This window comes from Ursus arctos, unplaced genomic scaffold (assembly GCF_023065955.2).
Source record: "Ursus arctos isolate Adak ecotype North America unplaced genomic scaffold, UrsArc2.0 scaffold_27, whole genome shotgun sequence".
NCBI classification, from domain to species: Eukaryota; Metazoa; Chordata; class Mammalia; order Carnivora; family Ursidae; genus Ursus; species Ursus arctos.
Window position 1 is genome coordinate 16,537,582 of NW_026622952.1, and position 22,773 is coordinate 16,560,354.

The window sequence follows — 22,773 nt, forward strand, 5'->3', positions numbered from 1 at the left end:
TTAGTGGAAACTGTTGAAAGAAATCTGATATAGAAGCCCCCAAGGGGGCCTGGGTGGCTCAGTCGGTTAAGCATCCGCCTTCGGCTCAGTCATGATCCCAGAGTCCTGGGATTGAGCCCTGCTTTGGAGGTCCCTGCTCGGCAGGGAGTCTGCTTCTCCCTCTCCCTCTGCTGCTCTCCTTGCTTGTTCTCTCTCTCACTCTCTCTCTGTCAAATAAGTAAATAAAATCTTTTTTAAAAATGTTAGAAGTACCCCCCAAATAGAAAGTAAATAACAGTAGAATCTTTCCAGCTGAACAGAGGACAGGGTTTGGACCCTGGTCACTTAAAGCCTCCCTTGAAACTCCCATAGCTGGGCCTGAAGCATTTCTGTAGAATCTTAGAGCTTAAAAACCCCTAAAATGTACAGTTTTAATTTTTTTCTGATGAGGAAATTGAGAGGCTGCTAGGTTAAAGAATTTTCTCTGGATCACACAGTCAGGACTTGTGCTTCAATATTCTGCCTTACATCTACATAGTTTCTATATTGGAATCAGAAACCATTTAAAACAGTTTTTTTAAGGCACATTAACTTGCAAAAAATAGAAAGAAATGGCATTAGCTCAAATAAAAGATATTTTTAGGATAAAATCATATCGACCCAGGGAAGAGTGGTATTGAGTCTTAGGAAGTGTGATAAGCAGGTCAGCTCTAGAGACCTACCTACTAAGAGTTTAAGGACATTTATTCTAACATACTGCTGTGAACATGACTTGACCACCAATTCCATCAGTCTCTGTGAATCTTAGTTTAGGTTCTAAAGAGAAAACATTGATTTAGTGTGGCCTTGGTGTGTTTTCTACCTTTGTTAATTTCTCAGTGTTGGGCCAATCAGCTGTGCCTGGAAAGAAAGGGGTTGAGTCATGGAAGAGCATTTTCCAGTTTTTCTCTTCTATTATTTCTGGGAAATAGGGAGAACAGCTTGTCTTAGAAAGCCCCCTGGGCAGGTACCAATGGTGTGCTGGTCAATGTTTAACAATCGATTCTGGGGGTAGAAGGAGGAGGGAGTCGCGATTTGTGGCATTGGCAGATTTCCATGCAATAAATACTCTGACCATGGCTGATGCCAAGCTCCCTACATGACAAAGATGCAGTAACACATCATCATGTAGATTATCCTTTAAACACACAGGAAGATATAATTAGGTATAGGAAAATAATTCGGGAAGTGATAAGTTCTTAGTACTCATTACCTTTGAATTTAATATAATTTATCCAATTGTAAGTTCATCTATTCTAATTTTTAATAATCTCTCTAATTTAATAATGTCTGGCTCACTAAATTCCTAAAAACTTAATAATCAGTTCTACTGAGCTGGCGAAGCTGGCTCCAGCACACCACTAGCTGGTACTTAACGATTACCATATCCATTAGAGAATTTGCGCATTCTTGAAGACCGCTGTTTGACACAAGAAGAAAACAGTATGAGTAGGACATAAGACTAAGCCAAAAACAGACCAGAATTAAAAATTTACCTTTAGCCACAAACAGCAAATTAATTTACCCATCCTTTAGTCAATATGGGTTAACAACCTTCCTTCCCTTCTTGGGGTTGTTAATTGGTTTCAATCAACCTACAGAAAGATGCTACTGTGGAATTATTTTTACTCTTTCCAATTAATTATATTTGCTGTTCCAAAGACTTGAAGTTAAAAAATCATCTCAGGTATGGATGGAAACAACTGACTACCCAGAACCAGGTGGAGACTATATCTCTTTTTATGTTTTCCTTTTCATTTTTTTTAAATTGTAGTATAGTCGACACACAATGTTATATTAGTTTCAGCATACGACAAAGTGACTGGACACTTCTGTACTTTATGCTGTGCTGGTCACAAGTGTAGGTACCATCTGTTATATACAATGCTTTACAATACCATTGACTGTATTCCCTATCCTTACCTCTCATCCCCATGACTTATTTATTCCATAACTGGAAACCTGTCTCTCCCACTTTCCTTACCCATTTTGCCCATTCCCTCATCCCTGCCCCTCTGGCAACCACCAGATTATTTGGGTGGAAACTACTCTAAACTACTATTTGGGGGGGGGGGGTGGAGACTACTCTTGAGCTGAGTCTGTGCCTCCCCCCCGTAGAAAGCTGTGCATTTAACAGCCAATACCCAATAGGAATCAGCTCTAATCTTACCAGGTCATTAGGTCTTGCTTTATGCTAATGTTAATCCTTAACTTTGATTAAAATATATTATTTCAAATTTACAGTAATATAATACATCTAAACAATATTTACATTTATTGCACTTAAAATTTGTATTTTGTCCACAGGAAGGTAGTCATTCTTAAGCCAAAGTAATCAACAAGTGATTTAGGTTACTACGCATATCTTTTTCTGTTAAAATAAATCAGTTTGTCTCCAACACTGGAGATGATCTGAAAATAAAAAGTCTGAAAATATGGGTGTTCATAAATTCCTTGGCAACTGAAGCATATCGAAACTCCTGCATTTGGAAAGGATTGCAGTTTTTTCAGGATTGTCACAAATCTTATGTTCAGGGACCTGTAAACCTCAGACCACCACATCAAGGGAAATGAAGTGAACCTTCCACTTGATGATAAGACTTTATAGAAAACCACTAAATGAGCTACTCTAACATCATCATGCAGGTGCATGGGGCTCCTTAAACAAATTATTCCAGATTAAGTAGGCCTGTTCCTCCATCCTTCTAGCCTTATACAAGGAAACCATGTTTGATTAGAATTTTATTGTGTGTGGTATTTGTTTCAGGGCACATGCTTTGATCAAAATCTATGTAATGGAGGCCTGTGTTCTCTGATATCTAGAATTAATCATTGAACTCTTGGCTATGGTTAAATATAATAATTACACTGACTTAATAAACATCTATGTGCCTGTAAAGAGTTTGTCCCTAAAGTGAATTTTAAATAAAGAGAAACATCAAACAATGATGAAAACAATATGTGAAACTCAAGATCATTATCCAAAGCAGGTGCTGTTTCAAACTGAAGATGAACCAAATTAAGAAGAAGGACGAGCGAAAAGTTGGGGTAATAGAGTAATTCATCATTAAGTCTTTTAAAAATGGAAACAAATGAGAAACGAATTTCAGAACATTGTGTGAATGCTTTGTTCTTCTTTCCAAGTCTATAGATTAAAATTAAATTTTCTTCCACTCTTTCTCTGATAATTATGAAGGGCTCGTATGACATCCAGCTAGAAGAGGTCACTAGGCAGTTAAAAATGTGGAACTAGAGCTTTGGGAGTGAGGTCTTAAAGGTGGTGGCTGACCACTACACAGCTTTGTACTGAAATTTAGTTGAACTTTAAATGTGGTATTAGTAAAAAAATCATACTTTGAAAGATAGCTTACATATACTATAAGTGGATTATGTTAGAATAAAAAATTATGTTATATAGCATTTACATAATAATGGGAACTTGCAGATACATCTACAGAAATATTCTGTTTCAGAAGTTGGAATCTCATGTATATAGGTAAAGATTGTTATCTACATATTTATTTTGATAAAATATCAGTATTTGAGTTTCATAATTAGAACCTTCCTCATTTTCTTTAAAGTTCTGATATTAAGAAAAGGAGAATTTAAATGATTTTAAGAGAGAGGTTTGTCTCTAAAGGTTTGTCTATAATTAGCCTATAATGCAAAGCTACTGAATTTTATTTTCCAATTAAATTTTACCTTGAAATTTGGATAGCAATCATAAAATGTTAGATTGAATGGGACCATGAGATAATTTAGTCTAAGGTCTGTGTTTTATCCAGGAGGAAACTGAATGGATCATGCCTTACCAGGAGATAATTCCTGATCTAGCTTCTGTCAGCTACCCCTCCTTTCTTTGGCATTTTCCTAACAGGACTCTGCTTAGATAGAACTTCTAAATGCTTCCCAGTTCCAAGGCCAGTTTAATCTACCCTGCTACCTGCTTTCAACAAAGTGCTTCAAACTTGCCCATCATAGCAGCACCACGATAATGTTCTCTTTTACTTGTTTATATCAGCCAGCGAGACCATAAGCAGCAGGAAGAGGGAGAATGTTTTTTACCTTTAACGAACCAGATAGTAGCTGTTGTATAAGTACTTATAGAACTTATATATCTTTTGAACGAAAGACAAATATTTGTTTTTATAAAATTACAAAAATTCATGAAAGTTTAACATGAATAGAGGGTCTTTCTTCAGGATAATAAAGAATTAAATTATCAGTCAACATTCAGAAAAGCAAGTCAATAAACTACTAGGTTCAATGATTGTCCTGAAAAATACATTTCAATTGATGTAGCTCATTAGAAATACTTACAATTCATTACACTGATAACTTTCAGGAAATAATAGTGCATCTGAGTTTACTGAAGTCAATCATAAAGGCTGCTGTCTGAACATTTCATCTCTTATTTTCACAGACCCACACAGAGGCTGTGTGCTGTTGCAATCATGTGTTTTGGTTGTAGATTCTGACACATGGAGTTTTAAGGGTGTTAATATTCTCAAAGAACTGCTCTTTTTATTTGTTTAGTGTGACAGCAAGCTACTCCAAATCTAGTTCCTTGCCATTTATCATTTACTCAACTCTGCTCCCTGTCCTTGAACTCATTTCTCAATTTCATTGCCAGCTAGAAACTTGTAGCCGCGGTCGCAAGCATAGCTGGAGTCAAATATTTTCAGCGTCAACACTTTCACAGGATCCTGACAGCTGTATAGTATTTGCGGAGCTGCATTTTGTTCCTACTGAGATTATTGACATCTTCACAGTTTTCCTGTGATTTTTATCTTTGCCAATGACGTGCTCATTGTAGTTGTGCCGTTTTCTGTTTTCATTTTTGGAAGGGAAACTTGGCTGAGGAATTTACCAACAGTGTGGCTAAAAGCTGAAGTGAAAATTGGCACCATTTATTCCTGTCTATCAAGGTCCCTCTTAGCCTTATCAAGGGTCTGGCAGCCTGTGTACCCACACCGTCCTCTAGTGGCTGACCCCATGGGAGACCAGCTACCACTCGGCCACTGTGGCCAAGACTGTCCCTTTTCTCAGTGCACGGGCTTATGAGCCGAGGTTATTATTTTTTAGGAGGAAGACTATTTCTCCTGGTGTGCCGGAGTTTTCTAACAGTCAAATTAAATTTTACAGCATTGCATATACATTCTATGACTTGGGAGCTTTCTCAGGGGAAATATAAAAATAAAATTAAAAATCTAAGCAAGTCCTTCATGTTTCTGGAAAAATCCTAAAGTGTATATCCATCAACCAACAAACTTTATCAAGTATAAAAAATATGCCTGGCACTGTTGTAGGTACTTGATACACAGAAGTGAACAAAACAGACAAAGATCCCTGCCCGCAGGGACCATCCATTCTAGTATGAGGAGATGAGGAGCACAGTTAAGACAATGTTTCCTTTTCGATTGAACGTTCAAACCAGACCACTTGTAAATGTGATGTGTTTCAAAGCCTGTACGACTAGGAACTATATTCCTACCGTTCAGTAATGTAATGAATGTTTGCCTTCTCTTCTCAAACGTGGCTTCAGGACAGAATGGAGGAGGCTGTTGGGCCATGTCACCTGAACAGTTGATACCATATGCATTACTAGCCTCCCATGTGCTAATGGTGCTGGCTCCAGAGTGACCATTCTGGAAAGCTAGTTCCGTCTTCCTAAATTGTGTGCCAAAATGTAAGAAGTGCCTTTGTGTCGTCTTTCCATTCCCTTTCTCCCAGTTCTCCTTCAACACCAGCACTAACGTAGCTGAAGTCCTTCTGAGCAGTTTTTGCCTAGGGCTATGCTCCAGTTCTGCAAAAACAGGACTGGTTATTGGTGGCCTCTAACTAGGGGAGAAAAATAGGTAGATAAGGCTTCAGTTACTCTTATCATATTACTTTGGGGAAAGATATGGAATTTCAAGGTGGTTTAATTAATCACTTTTCCATTTTCTGTTTTTTAAAAAGAATGTGATTCATCCATATTATTGATGTTATAATAGATCAAACTCTTGCGTCTCCATTCTTGTGATGGTGTGTTTTATTTTTAATTCGTTCTAAGGAGAGACAATGAACAAGCTCATTAATTATTTAAATCTACTGAGTTCCTGAATTTTATGAATATATTCTTCATTTGGAAGAGTGTCATTTTTTTAAGATCAGAATTTTGATGGCAATTTTATGCCCTCAGAAAATGCAATTTACTTGAATATTGACGATTTAATTTTTATTTATTAAGATGAAAATACTCTTAGTGTTTATGTGGCATTATATTTCAGTAGGAGGAGGCATATTTAGTTTAAAATACTGTTTCTTTACTTTGAAAATGGAGAAATGAAAAAGAAAGAGTCTTAGTGGAATCTATGAACACATTCATAGTAAGGAGGTAATAAGCAATGAAAAAAATAGCAACCGTAAGCATTTATCTTAATCCACTCTTCAATTGCTGATTCTGGGAGCGATCAAAAGAAGTAATGTGTATGAGTGATGATGTCAAATTGCACCACATTTTTTTTTATAAGGTATACTTCAGCTGCTTTAGAGAATCAACTTTTACCAGTACTTCAGTGTTTGCAGCAGGTGGGGTGGGAACAGCTTTGGAAATAGATGTGAACTATTTCAATTTTAATGATGGTTTTTCCATTAACTAGATGGAGTTTTTCTGAAAGCTATCTTCCCTCATCTGCAAAATGAAGGTGTTTGGTTGAGGCAAGTTGGCAAGTTCCTTCCATGACATGAAAAAGATAAAATACTTTCACACCACAATTTTATGATATATTCAAATGATGTCAGAAGATCATATGAAATAGGAATGAATGATGTGTATTTAGCCAGATGCTGTGAAATAGGCTACTTCCAAAACTTTATTTTAGAAGTATACTTTTTGCAGGGGCGCCTGGGTGGCACAGCGGTTAAGCATCTGCCTTCGGCTCAGGGCGTGATCCTGGCGTTATAGGATCGAGCCCCACATCAGGCTCCTCCGCTATGAGCCTGCTTCTTCCTCTCCCACTCCCCCTACTTGTGTTCCCTCTCTTGCTGGCTGTCTCTGTCTCTGTTGAATAAATAAATAAAATCTTTAAAAAAAAAAAAAGAAGTATACTTTTTGCAGATCCACCTCGAAATGCAATTAGTTAAACCTTTCATTACAGGAACCAAAAGATCATTTCTTCTACGCTCCAAATAAAGACCACTATTAGTTTTGATGATGCTATAAATCCCACAAACCATCTTTACCTTCTTGCAACCTAGAGAAGAACATGGAATTTTAAGTGGCCTAAAACCCAGGAAAAATTGATAATGATTATTGTCATTAAAATAATCACTTAGGGGCGCCTGGGTGGCTCAGTCAGTTAAGCATCTAACTCTTGGTTTTGGCTCAGGTCATGATGGGCTCCACTCTCAGCAGGGGGTCTGTGTCCCCCCCCCCACTCTGCCCCCCCACTCTCTCTCTGAAATAAGTAAATAAACCTTTTAAAAAATCACTTAGATGTTGTAGCACAATGGATTTTCATACACATTTGTCTGTAGGCTTCCTACAGTACTTCTGCAAGTTGAATAGGACACATGTTATTAACCCCATTTTATAGAGAAAAAAATTGAGCTCTGGGGCTCCAGTAATGTAATTTTCTCAAGGTCTTATAACTACGGACTGGCAAAATCTTGCTTGTATCTATTTTTTTTTTTAAGATTTTATTTATTTATTCGACAGAGAGAGAGACAGTCAGCGAGAGAGGGAACACAAACAGGGGGAGTGGGAGAGAAAGAAGCAGGCTCATAGCAGAAGAGCCTGACGTGGGGCTCGATTCCACAATGCTGGGATCACGCCCTGAGCCGAAGGCAGACGCTTAACCGCTGTGCCACCCAGGCGCCCCATAAATCTTGCTTGTATCTAAAAAGTGAGTAAGGAAAGAAAAAAAATACAAGGTAAAAATCAAACGATGTGTTGTTTACTATTCTTGTTGCTCTCTGTAATGGGTAAAGTGGGGAGGGGGGCTGGAGTTGACATTCCTGAAATAACTAGGCCATGACAAAGATGTTCAATTTGTGTCAAAATTTTATTTTGCTTAAATTTGGTCCCCCAAATTATGTGATTTCATGGTCAATTAACTTTCCTTTTTTTCCACGTGTGGTCAATACTATTCAAAAAAATATCCAACCTGTTCTGGTCGAGGTTTGAGATTTTGTGCAGACTGAGACACTTCCATGCAAATAGTTCAGGAATTCTGATTTCACGTCAATGATGTTCCATAATAGCTGTTGAATTTAGATTTTTCTCTCCTACAACTAAAGGGCTTCTAATATCTGAGCTGTGACCTTTCAAAATTTACTTTAAAAACTTTTATTTTGATAAAAACTCATGCTTATAGAAAAGCTACAGGCATAGTACAGAGAGCTCTACATACCCCTTATTCACATTCTTTGTTGACGCCTCACTCCATCTGCTTTGTCATCTACTCTTTTCTGTTTCTAGTTGCATAAATATTTTTTTTTCTGAACCATTTGAGAATAGTTTTGCAGACATCATGCCCTTTTATCCATGAAGTTTTATTTTGCATTTCCTAAGACTATTCCTTATATAACCGCAACGCGACGGTCAAAATCAGGAAATTTAATATAGATACAATGCTATTATTTAGTTCGCAATCCATATTAAAATTTTGCCAGTTGTTTCAATAATGTCCATTATGGTTGTATTTTTGTCTGGTTTACACTTCATTCCAGGATCATACAACACATTTAGTTTTCATGGCTCTTTATTTTCCTTTAGTCTGGAGGAGTTCCTCAACCTTTCTTTCTTTGTGTTTCTTGATTTTGACGTTTTGGAAACATGTAGGCCAGTTGCTTTACAGAATGTCCCTCACTTGGGGTTTATCTGATGTTTCCTCATGATTAGATTGTGCATTTTTGACAGGAATACCACTAAGCAGGGAGCCTGATTCAGGGCTTGATCCCAGGGGATCATGACCTGAGCCAAAGGCAGACGCTCACCTGACTGAGGCACCCAGGCACCCCTATCCCATTATTGTTATTTACTTTTATTATGTGGTTAAAATAGTATTCACTAGATTATTCCACTCTAAAGTTATTATGTTCTCTTAGTGATCGAGCAACAATTTGTGAGGGAATACTTGAGACTATGTAAATAGCCTCTTCTTCATCTAACTTTTACCCCCTAGTTTTGGCATGTATTGATGATTCCACTGTATTAGTAATGATCCTATGAAGGGTGCAAAATGGTCATTTTCTAATTCCATCGTTCCTTCAGTATTTATTAGTTGATATTCTACCACAAGGAAAAGCTCTCCCTCTCCCTTATTTATTTATTTGTTTGATTGATTGTTTATTTAAACAGTTGCACTCATAGATTGTTATTTCATTCTATAAATATGTTATTCCTATCATTATTTATTTTGATGCTCAAATTGTCCTGAATTTGGCCTATGTCCTTTAACAAGTCTTCATTACTTTTTTAGTACTTTCTTGACATCTGGCACCAAAAGATGCCTCAACTGTGGAGGGGAACTTCCTCAACTTGATAAAGAATATCCATTAAAAACCCTAAAGCTAACACATAATTAATGGTGAGAAACTTGAAGCTTTCTCAACAAGATCAGGAACAAGGCAAGGATGCCTCCTGTCATTATGCCTTTTCAATATCATACTGGAACTACTAGCTAATGCAATAAGACAAGAAATAGAAACAAAAGCTAAAGTTGTACAAATTGGGAAGGAAGAAATAAAATTGCCTTTATTTGTGGGTGATATGATCATCTACATAGAAAATCCAAAAGAATCAATGACAACAGCAAAAAGTTCTGGAACTAATAAACAATTAAAACAAAGTTGTAGGATAAAAGGTTAATTATGAAATTCAATTGCTTTCCTATACATGCCAGCAATGAACAAGTTGAATTTGAAACAAAAAACACAATGCTATTTATATTAGCTCATAAAAAATGAAAAGGTATAAATATAACAAAATATGTACAAGATCTAAATGAGGAAAACTACAAAACTCTCATGAAAGAACTCAGAAAAGAACAAAATAAATGGAGAGATCACCCATATTCATGAATGTGAAGACTTAATGTTGTCAAGATGTCAGTTCCTCTCAACCTGATCCATAGACTCAATGCAATGTCAATCAAAATGTCAGCAAGTTATTATGGTTGTATTATGGTTGTATTCCTCTGTCTCTCTCTCTGACAAATAAATAAATAAAATCTAAAAAAAAAAACAAAAAAGGAAGGAGGGAAGGAAGGAAGGAAGGAAGAAAGAAAGAAGGAAAGAAAGAATGAAAAAGAAAAAGAAAGGAAGGAAGGAAGAAAGAAAGAGAAAGATGCCCCAGTCCTGGAGCTAGACATTTTCCATGGGTCATTTTAGTGGCAGATTAAATCAAGAAACAAAGATGTACACTAAGTGTGTTCATTTCCTTCTAGTATATCTTTGCATCTAGGCCCCGTTACTGGTCAGAGTTTTCAGAATGGATGTACACACATACACACATACACACGCTCGCACCATATGCTAATACTGGTGACTGTACTTCCAAGTCAACACTGCAGGGTTCATCCTAGTCTTGTCTACCTTCATATCTGTACCTCCATTCCCTAACAGTGAAACACCCAGCTCTTATTATCATCATTATATTTACTCATTTGTTCAATCTTACAATACATCCATCTAACCCCCACTACTGAGAAAAACAATCTCAGTAACTGAAATCTAATACTTATTAATGTATTTTTCTTTTGGTCTTTAGACTTTGGTTATACAGTCAAAGAATTGTATTTGAAAATTACTAAGTATTTTTTAAAAAATTATTATTACTGGGGCTCCTGGGTGGTTCAGTCATTAAGCGTCTGCCTTTGGCTCAGGGCCTGATCCGGCGTTCTGGGATCGAGCCCCGCATCAGGCTCCTCCGCTGGGAGCCTGCTTCTTCTTCTCCCACTCCGCCTGCTTGTGTTCCCTCTCTCGCTGGCTGTGTCTCTCTGTCAAATAAATAAATAAAATCTTTTAAAAAAATTATTATTACTCCCATCTGTGTGGTTATGTAATTCACTTGAATTCAGTTAGGTCATTTGTTTCTAGTTTTATTCCCTGCCCCACTCCCGTTCTTTTTTATTTTCTTTCACCTAAAAAAAATTGAAAACATTAATATTGCTCCCAAAGCCAAAACTCTATGAAAAGTTGTTATCAAAGAATTGTCACTCCCTTATCTCTTCTACTCCATTCACATCCATCCCAGATAACTAATTAACCAGGTAACCAATTTCATTAGTTTCTGGTTTATCGATCCTATGTTTGTTTTTGAAAAAAAAAGAAAGACATATACATGTGGAAGTTTCTTTTTTTCCTTCTTTCTTACAGAAAAAGTAGCCCACTATATGTACAGTGTGCAAAAGCTTTGCTGTTTTCATTAATAATATCTTCTAGAAATACTTCATGTTAGCTCATAAAGATCTTTCTCATTCTTTTTTCCCCCAGGTTTATAATGCTTCATTGTATTAATGTACCATAATTCATTCATTTGGTTTCCTATGTATGGAAATTTGTGTTGTTGCCAATATTTTGTAATGACAATAATAAATAATGTTAGGCAAATGAACTTATGTTTTATTGAGGGTGTAAATCATGACTTTTAAGTCAACTTTTTTTCTTTTTCTCAAGTTAAACACATGTGGAAGTATCAAAAGGCATTAACTTCTTTTTCATGTGTTAAAAAGAAAGATTCATGACAACATGCTTGCTGAAAAGCCATATAGGAATTATATGGTCTGGAAAACTGTAACTACATTTTGTGGAAGTAGAAATTGTACCACATATTTGTATAACAGCGAGGCAAGTGTGGTCTCTAGGAAGTATAGGTGAAGTTGATTAGATTGTAGTGTATACTTAAAAGTTGAATAATGCGCTCTTGTAAAACACTCTTCAAAATTATTTAACTTCCCATGATATCATCACAGCATGTGAAAAAAAATCTTTAGTGTTATCTTTTCCTGTCACATGACCAGTGCAAACAAAAGAAATCCTTATCTTTTTGTTTCTATTCTGGCCCTTTATAAAATGGCATTAAGCACCATTCAAAACTTACACATTAAAGGTTTGGTTTGGGGAAAAAAAGATTTATTTTGTATTTTAAACCAATTATACTTGCTAAATTATGAAGTAAAAATTTTCCCAACAACTGAAAAGTCTAGCATCTTATATGCACAGAAACTTTATAGTTTTAAAACCACTTTCCTGTATATTTTCACATTTAAGTCCCATAGCAACCCCAGGCATAGTGAATGAGGCAAGGAGCTGTATTGCACTTCTTTTACAAAAGCTGAAACAGAGGCATTTAGAGAGTTTAAGGAAATTGCCCTGGGATGTAGGACTCTGGACTAAACCCTGAACTAGGATCCAGGACAATTTTTTTTTCTTTATGAAGTGGGATGTGGTTATCTCATAGGGTTACTGTGGTGATCAAATAGGTAATGCACCTGAAAATGCTGAAGTTGTAAAGAGAAGGTAGTTCTGTTATTAGAGTATTTGGACTTTGGTGGCCATGTGAAAAATTTCCTGATATTTCTATCTATAAGTAATATAAGAGACTTTCACAGCCTAAGGGCTATAGATCATAAAGGAGGACTTAAAGTGTTCACGTGGGGAAGTATTTCATAGAATGAACTAGGACCTCAAGGAGCAGGTGACGATGCTAGATATCCGTTGTGGAATAATTAACAGTATTATATGTTGTACGGAACTTAGACCTTGAAACAAACCTCATTAAAAGGTACCTGATCTTAGTTTTAAAACCTTTAAGTATCTCTTCTGTAGAAGTAATCAATGTATGCGCTGGCTACTTTAGTTATCCCGCTATGAGATTCACACCACTTTGATCTAACTTTCTTTGATTTAACACTGCAATTAAGAAGATTTGGTTCAAAGTAAAAGCTCATTGGTTGATGTTTTACACTGATGTGATAATGTTTACACAGATGTGCTTTGAAATCTTGCTTATGGTGGATTTGGGGGTCCTACCATAAGACAGACTGCTGTTACCTGAAAGGTGAAATAATATGACATTTACCTGGTACAACCTTTAAAACAGCTTAGAGTATACTCTTCTAAAGCGATTTATCTATTTATTGTTTTTAGTTAGTGTTTTGTTTTATTTCATATCTACCAACAGTAAATCACTTGCTTTAAGGACTCTTTTATAACTTGGTTGCACAAGGGTAAGTACTTAGGGCTGTAGTGATGAAAAGGTGTAACTTTACCTACTTTAAAGTACCTGCCAATTAATTAGCAAAAAAACAAAAACAAAAACAAAACCCTTCAGAGCAAATAAAATAAAGCAGTCACATCCGTTTGTGCTCTCACATTCAGGCTTTTGCTGGACAGACCACGAAACAAGACTGAAAAACTAAACTTTAGTGATTCCCTAAAACTTTTTGCTCAGGGAGAGCATAAATCTGCCAACTGATTCTCAATTCTTCTGCCACTGAAAAATTTTAATGGAATGATCTTGAATTGAGTAGTGGTACAAAACCAAAGTTTTAAGGTTTATATGGTCAAGTATCAACCTCCTTCACTTCAATGACTTTTTATTTTACAAATATGCACCGACACGCTTACATTTTTACCAGTAACTTTTCCTGTCTCAAAAACACATCAAGAATCAATGCCATTTACTCATTTTTATAATTAAAATGTGAACAAAAAAAAATCTGACCTTAAAGAAAATGTCTAACCCAAAAAGAACAGGGAAATGCTCTTAGATTGGATAAGGGCACCAGAGGCCACTCATCATTTATGACACTATGACAGATACTCATCTTCTATTTGTGGCAAGTAAAAGAATGTAAACCATGGCTTTTCAACTTATTTGGGTTTACCCTTAATCCCGAGATTCATGATTATATTATATTATTATAGTATGTTGATGAAAAGTCCATGACCTTAGCACACGATTTAAAACTTCCACGTAGATATAAAACAATCTTGGTTGTATCATGTGCTGAGGACAGATAAACATTAAAGAGAACCCGGGAAGGGGGATGAATGTGTTCCTAACCTAACCTTGATTATGTAAAGAAAATCCCCCATCTAAATGATAAAAGAAAAGAGTAATGCTTGTACATTTTATTAGTGTTTTAAAATTAGTGAGTTAAACTGTCAAAGCTTTGATTTTCCTTTCATGTGTGTCTGGGCAGGTCTAAGCCTCAGGTAACGCCCTTTTTCCTTCTCTCTCTCTTACCTGTCTTTGCACCTGTCCACTGCAGCTCCCAGCAGCTCCCAAGGAGTCCAATTCTCCTCTCCTCCCTTTTTCCTCCTCCTACCCATCTCCTCCTCCACCCCCTCCTCCCGCCTTCTCAGCTCCAGCCCCCCTCCCCTTCTTCAATATACCTGCCAAGCTGGGCTCCTTTTTAGCAGCGCTCTATCATTGCAAAGGAGCTCACATCAAAGGCGGTTGCACAGCAGTAGCTGAACAGCATCACGGTTGTCCCAAAGACAACCCCAAAGAGGGGCTTAGCTGCGCCTCCCCGAAGTTGCTGGCTAGCTTTGGCCAAGTGTGGGAATAATTTTTGCGACAGCATGGATAGAGAACCGTCAAGGGCCCCTTTTGGTCACTTCCGAAGAGCAAAAACGTGTTGAGAGGAGGCCGGTTTAAGATTTCAAACAGAACCTCCCCAGGGCGCATGAAAGGACTTGATTAGCATATGTCAAGAGGACCCGCATATATACTCGCTGTGTATGTACACAGGACTCTGATCTGATCAGTTTGCGGAGTTGGAGCCTCAGCCCCCAGCCCCAGCCGGGTATTGGCAGCGGCAGCTTATAGATGTTCCTGCAAAGCCAGCAGCCGGCTCCCACCTCCCCAAGGAGAGAAGATCGCTCCAAGACAGTGAAAACTCCCCTGCTATCTCAGTGCAAAGTCCACTCAGCGACCTCACAGGAGTAACCGGGTCTTTTTTGCGCTTGTTTTGCTATATTTTTTCTCCATTCACTTCCCCATCCCCGCTACACTTTTGACTGGGGTCTTTTGTTTCCCGGATCCTCCGCCTCTCCCTGTGGCCCCTCTATGGCTCCCTTAGCCGAAGTCGGGGGCTTCCTCGGCGGCCTGGAGGGCTTGGGCCAGCAGGTGGGCTCGCACTTCCTGCTGCCTCCTGCCGGAGAGCGGCCGCCTCTGCTGGGCGAGCGCAGGGGCGCGGTAGAGCGGGGCGCCCGCGGCGGGCCTGGGGCTGCGGAGCTGGCGCACTTGCACGGCATCCTGCGCCGCCGGCAGCTCTACTGCCGCACGGGCTTCCACCTGCAGATCTTGCCGGACGGCAGCGTGCAGGGCACCCGGCAGGACCACAGCCTCTTCGGTACGTACCCGCACCCCAGCCCCCCAGACCCCCGGCTCCTCTTCTCCACCCCGTGCTGAGGGAGGTCCCGGAACCCGTCTAGTTCGAGGTGCGGGCTGGGACTGAAGCGCGGGCCAGGGCAGGGACAGGGAGGGCTTTTCCTGCTCGCTTCCCGAGGCGGTCTCTAGCAGGCCTGCGGCTCCAGACGCGAGCGGGAGGAGAAAGGGTGGGTGTTCCGCATGCACCTTGCGGCCCTGCCCTTTTCTGCTGCCTGGGACAAGACCGGACTCGGAATCATCTTTTCCTGCACTTCTTACCTCGCAGGCAGTTTTTGTTTTGTCTTTTAAAGCTCTGTATTATTTTCTCCTACTTCCTCTCAAGTTTCCTCCAGTACCATTTACTTAACAAAAATTAAAATCGGAAGCCTTCCGCTTCTTTAAACATGCTCCACAGCAATGCAGTTAATAATGCATTCACGGCTACTGTTCAGAGGGTCGCTCTCGTGTAGGATGGGGGCATTTACGTAAATGTTACCCGAAGAGGTAACAGATTAACTTTCAGTGAGCACCGTCGCTACTGGAAGGCTCACCTGGACGCAATTCTTTGCGCTCTTGAAGTTCTATCTGGGCGAGAAAAGGAAAAAAAGAAAAAAAAAAAAAAAAGCCTACCCGGCCACTGAGCATGCCCAGTCGTTCAGCCAAGCTCCTCTTTAGAAATTGTGAAACGCGAAAGCAAAGATCTTAGCATTGGCCGTCTGTAAGAGGAAATGGGGAAGCGAAAGAGGATATGGGTGGGAACACATAGAGACGTGTTTCAGAATACCTGCAGCAATGCCTGGGAACAGAAGGAGTTAAAAGAAAGAAACAAACGAATGATCCTTGTGACACCAGATTGAGAAATCATAAGGTTTCTACTGTTAATTACTCCCTAACGCGCTGTGTAACCAGCAAGTACCTTCAACAGTCTGAGCCTTAATTCTTCTTTTCTGTACAATGATGGGGTTAAATTAGGTGATAATTTAAAGATGCTTTCAGATTCTAACATCTCAGGATCTTTTACCCCATTGCCGGAGTTTTCATTATATTAGAGTTAACCCGGTAGCATTCTCAAAGGATTTTTGATCATCATACTTGGGATGTTACTGGAGAGATTTATTACATTTTTAAAAAGATACCATTTACTTGTCGGCAGCAACGTGAAAGGGCCCAACATCTGTCTTCCTTTCTCTTCCTTAGCACTAAGGGATTCTTTGAGAATCTCGTTTCTGAATGGCCCTCTCTTATCTTGTCCTCTTCCCCTTGTTCTTATACTCATTCCTTTTTTGACTTGCAGTACTCATTTAAAACTTAGGAGAAGTGTAAATCTCGGTTTGAGGGGCATTTGTAACTCTAGATGCAGAAATGAGCATGTGGTGGTCATTTGGTAGCACTTAAAGGCTTAGAAAATTAACTTTTTAAAACCCATATGTTTGCAGCTTCCCTGATCTCTTCCAAATTCCCATTGACTATGAGTCAAGAGTGTCATGACCTAGTGGCCAACCTTGGGGTCACTTTTAGAAAGTGGTTTCTAAATTGAAGAGGCTGAGATTCTGATTCTAAAGAACTTTGCTGACACCAGGTGGCTCAGTTTTCTTGCTTTAAAGAATTACTGCACTCCATTCATTATCGAAGAAAAAAAAAAATCCTCCAGCTACTAGAAAGATTTAGAAACAAACACAAATGTGGTAAGGTAAAGCAGGTAGAAATTAAGCTGAGGTAATACTCAGACTCCCTTCCCGACCCCCACCCTTTGTGATACATAGTATAGTCTTGGACACCTTTAAGACACTTGTGATTCACCTGTACATCCCCCATGACACGAGTTGCTTCTTTCAGATTGTGTCTTTTTATAACACTATAGGAAGAGATGTAAATCTATGGGAAGAGATTATGTGTAGACTTGATAACATTCATTAACCTGGTATTTAAATCATTTCCTTAAGAAACAAATGTTGTACCATCTTCTAGAACATTTTTTTGCTAAAATTTTGCACAATTATTTAGTATTTGCAAAAATATGACTTAAACCGATTTTGTGATGGTTTAAATCACTCTATGGTGGGAGGCTACATATCAAAACAAAATACCTACTGTTACACAAGGGGAAAAGAACCCAGATTAGTTCTGATAGCCTAAAGGAGATGTGAACAGCCTCTACCACGCATTACAGTGCATCCTAGTGGCCTTGGATCGCTAAGACATCATAATTACTAGGAGGGAGTATAGGTGAGAAGAAAATTTATGTTTAGCATGTATAACATCATATGCTTCTCTCTGTATTTGCCTTCTTTTCCTAGCACTTCAATTATTCATTATGAAATTATCTTGCTATTTTTGTTTTAAACTCGTTTATGTGTCATCAAAGTGAGAATTTTGAAAAAGCTTGAGAATGGCTATTTGTGATGTGAAAGTGAGTAATATGTTTAATAGTTTATACTAATTTTCCCATGAATGATTAACTGAAAAATTCAGAATCCTGTATTTAAAATTTGAAAACCACATCAATAGAAGCTAAACAAAAAGGTCCCAGTGAGGTTAAAATAATTTCCTATCTGAGTTTGCTCTACATTTATAATAGTTTTCCTACACAGTAGTACAGTAGGAAGATTTTACCTAATATGTAAACATGGAATCATTACTTTAAAAAAATGTTTAACCTGAGATCAAACATATTCCTTTAAAGGCTTTTCCTTTATTCTCCCCTATTCTCCATAGATTTGTCTGATGTGGTTGCATTGTGGGTTGACTCACCTGTTTATTATGATTCTTAAAAAGGCTGGCTTTGAAAATGATACCAGAAAGACAAAGTACCTCCAAGTCTTTTTATGGGACACTGGGCATTAGAAAATCTATCTAAAATCTGTGATTACTTCTTAAGGAAAGTTTTTCATGTCTACTCTTTGTTAAGGAATTAGTTTAGTTGCCACCTCATATTATAAATAAGAAAGACTTGTCAAATCTCATTTAAGAATCAAGTGATTACAAATTACTATGTGGTATACTATTTCCTTGAGGAGAAAAAGGATCAGAATTTAAAAGTGTGGCTAAAATCTTTAAGAGGAACACAAAAAACACATAACCTTTTTCCCATCAATCTCTATGAGCCATTGCAAAATTATTAATGTGCTTATGGATGAAGTTTTAGATGTTGCTTAATAAAGTTGAAACTATTGAATACAATTGTTCTAAAATATATGTGGTTTCTACGACTACATATTTTTTACAAGATAGCAGCATTATCTTAAAATGAGAAATAAAGTATAGGTGGTTTACCATTTCGTTTTGCAAAAAAGAAATGGGTACTTTATAGGACCTGTTATATAATTGGTTAATATGGAAATGAAATATTTTTTTGAAACATATTTTATTATACTTGAAAATTGGTTCTATTATATATCCTAATCATTTAATCAGTTTCTGTTTTTTAAAAGACAAGAACATCTTAATGTAAATCAGGTACTTAAAGCCATAGTATACTTTTCCATTTGAATTTAACATTCAATACAACTTCAAGTAATTATACATTTGTAAGTATATCCTGGATGAAATTCTATTAATATATCTTCTTCTACTGATCATGTTTTGGTTCTGTATTTTTGTTTCTAACAGGAATCACTCACTAATGAGCTTGACAGTATGTTTAATTTTCATTTACTCCCCACCTCTATGTTCGTCATTACAATGGCTATCCTGTGGAGTCTGTGTTTTCCTGCTGTATCTTCTCTTCTCTCTGCCTTTGGCTCTCAGTTAAGGGCACTGACTCTTTCAAGCCACTTACAGTCTATTTGGTAGTATATTCTTGCTATAAGATCCTTGATAGCACTAGCATTCTACATGACCTACTAATAGTTTGAAAGAGCTCATTTGAGCTCTTCGGAATCTATGTTTCGACCTTAAGAATCTATGTTTCTGCCAAAGAATGAATTAGGCTCTGGACAGAAGAGAACCCTCTGTATAAGGGTTATCCAGATTTTGGACTTTCCCGTGGCCTTGGGAACATCACATGTCCAAGCAGGAAGTTGTACAATAAATCAAGATATGACTTAAGAACAAGAACCAGGCTAAATGGTACACATGGATACTGTTTGTAGAGCTTAGGAAGGAGTAAAGGGGTGAAGGTAGAAAGCTATTGAAGCAGTTTCAAGCATAGAAAGTACATCTATATATTTTTTCAACAGAGTCTACAGAATAAGACAAAGAAATTATTCCAAAGGTTAGTGTGTGCAAAGAAAAAGAGTGATGCAAAAGGAAGCATTATTTCTTTTACTATGGTATATTAGTGTATTAAGTGGAGAGTTTTTGATACTAGTTTATCTATTGATAAATGAAAATAATTTTAGAAAGTTATTGATAGCAAAATCTACTTGCATACTAAAATCTCAGTGTTTGACCATCACATTTAATGAATTATAAAGTCCTTTTACTTTTTTGAACTATCAAATTTATTTTTAAGAACCATGTGACAGGAAACAGCGTACTGTGTAATCTGTAAAGTTTCAAAACCAATGTATTGTCCTGGAGTAGAAACACTGGATTAGGGCTCAGAAGGTGTGAGTTCAAGTTCAGTTCTACTAATTCCAACTATCATATTCTTAGGCAAATCAATAAATTTTTTTGTTCCTCAGTTTCTTTGTGTGTAAAAATGGGGGTGATAATATCTTCTATACCTATCTTAGGGAATTGTTTTTTGAGGACCAGATAAAAAATACAAGTAGAAGCCCTTTATAAACTATAAAACACTAATGTACCCATATAAGGTATACTGGCTGCTGGGAGAAAAAGATGGACTTGATTCATAGTTAGCAAAACCAAACAAAACAATTAATAGAACATATATAATTAACTAATGGAATCATGGAGAACTAAGAACACCTCCATTATGTACTAATTTATGATAATAATAACTTCCATTTGTTGAATGTCTAAATGTGTCAGTTCTTATCATTCTCCTGGGAAGAGGCATTTTGCTCATTTTGTACATGAGGAAACTGAACCCCGCAGAAGGTAAAGGACTTGTGTAGACAGACTGGCCAGTAAGTTACTATGAAATCTTAAGTTACTGTAAATTTTCCAGTAAGTTATGCAAGTCGGTCTGGTTTAAGGTTTTATACCTTTAACATTACACCATGATGGACAACTTTTCTTTTTAGGTTTTTTTTTTCATCTGTAAAGTGGGAAGATCATCATAATAAGACTATTGTATTAGCACTTTTCAGCTTATAAAGGACTTCTGCCTACATTATTATATTTAGCATTATTGGTCTACTATTTGGAAGATTTTCAGTAGTCACATGTTCATTAATAAATATGTCATTATTTGTCCTTTTTTTTTTTTTAATTGTAGGTATCCTGGAATTCATCAGTGTGGCAGTGGGACTGGTCAGTATTAGAGGTGTGGACAGTGGTCTTTACCTTGGAATGAATGACAAAGGAGAACTCTATGGCTCAGTACGTATTTTAAAAACATTATTGTAATTCTTAAAATTATGACTATCTATTTTGCCAATAAACAAATATCTACCAATAATGCATGTCAGAAGAAATATATGAAATACACATATGTAGAAATTAAATATCTGTATCCTGATTAATTTCCATATGTCTGAGCAGTAGTATAGTAACTCAATTTTAGTTTTTGGGTTTTTTTTTAGAGAGAGAGAGTGCATGCTCAAGAGGGGTGGGGGGAGGGCCAGAAGGGGTGAGAGAGAGAGAATCTTAAGCAGGCTCCACGCCCCTTGTGACCCTGACATCTCATGACCCTGAGATCATGACCTGAGCTGAAATCAAGAGTTGGGTGCTTAACCGACTGAGCCACCCAGGCGCCCTCAATTTCAGTTTTTAAGCCCCAAACATTTATTTCTTTCAGCTTGCTAGTCTGCCTGCCCATTATCCTGGGTCTTTCTCTTTCCCTCTATATTTTGATCATTCCTACCAGAGACACAGAAAAATGACATTTTCTTCTTATGTTAAATTCTTTTCACCTTTACATTTATTTAATGTAAATTTTCTCTACCCATAATCATCTTCCAAAGCTAAGTACGTATGCTACTGACCTTCATATATAGGAAATGAGTTAATGAAGTCGTAGGATATTGTAAACAACAACAGAAAATGGCAACCACATTAGTTTGACCATATCTGGATAATTAAAGAGCCATGATTCAAAAAGCAACTGTGGTCTATTCCTAAGGATAAGATACAGTTCATCTTAAAAAGGCAAGAAATCATTGGGTCTTTACTACATTTACCTAATGGTAATCTCTAGGTAAAAGTTAATGATGGGAAATGTATCGTCAAACAATTAGTAAATACATTAAGGGAAGATATATGATTTGAAATGATCGTTTTGAATTAGGAATTTGGATGTTAGCAAGATCTTGAAATGTTTTGAAATGATGTAGAGACTTGCTATATAAAACTTGGGCATCTAACAATGGAACAAAGGCCTGTTTGATGGGGATGGTGGTAGGAGGGAGATATAATGAAACATGGGAAAGTTCTGGATATTCATTAAGTATTTGACAATAAAATTGAGGATAGACATTTAATTTAAAGTTCTTCGAACTAAACTACTAGGAAGTTTAGTCACCTGGAAGAAAGAATTCCAGATAACTTAAGAACTAAAACAAAACAAAGCAAAAAAAAAAAAAATCGTCCTTTTTCCTTCTTTGACAAGGATATTGTTATAAGTAAAGCAATAAAAATATAGAGATGAGACAAGGTAACTCTTGCAAAGGTATTTTTTTAATGGTAGTTACCTTTTCTCTTACAGGAGAAATTGACTTCTGAATGCATCTTTAGGGAGCAATTTGAAGAGAACTGGTATAATACCTATTCATCCAACATATATAAACATGGGGACACTGGCCGTAGGTATTTTGTGGCACTTAACAAAGACGGAACTCCAAGAGATGGTGCCAGGTCCAAAAGACATCAGAAATTCACACATTTCCTGCCTAGACCAGTGGATCCAGAGAGAGTTCCCGAATTGTACAAGGACATCCTGATGTACAGCTGAAGCATGATAGTGTCTTCCTTGAAGAGCCAAACTGCCGACCGTTCTTTCTTGTCTGAGTTCGCATCGTAAAATAATAACCCAGGAGTCTTCTCAGAATGTTATGGAGTTTTCTACTGGGTGGCTGAATTTGGAAAGAATATTGAGAACAAACAAAAAACCATATTTTGACTTGAAGTAGATCAAGACCTCTCTTTATAAGTGGATTAAGTTCCCTTAGGTACACTGGTTCAAGACTTGCTGGTAGATTGAAGCTGAAAATCTGCTGAACTGTGGATAATGGGAACCCACCTGGTTTGCTGCTGGTACCTCACCTCTCTGGATTATGTTTACTTTAAAAGTTACATTAAAAATAGATACTTCATGTTGAAGA

General features: G+C 37.4%; 1 protein-coding gene across 1 annotated transcript; it reads left to right on the top strand.

Annotated features, from left to right (window-relative positions):
* The first annotated feature begins 15,082 nt into the window (after positions 1-15,082).
* Positions 15,083-22,413, top strand: FGF20 (fibroblast growth factor 20). Its single transcript, XM_026508278.3, has 3 exons — positions 15,083-15,368; positions 20,730-20,833; positions 22,158-22,413. Exons 1-3 carry the CDS (start codon positions 15,083-15,085, stop codon positions 22,401-22,403), a joined length of 636 nt encoding a protein of 211 aa, XP_026364063.1. The 3' UTR covers positions 22,404-22,413.
* The last annotated feature ends 360 nt before the right edge of the window (positions 22,414-22,773 follow it).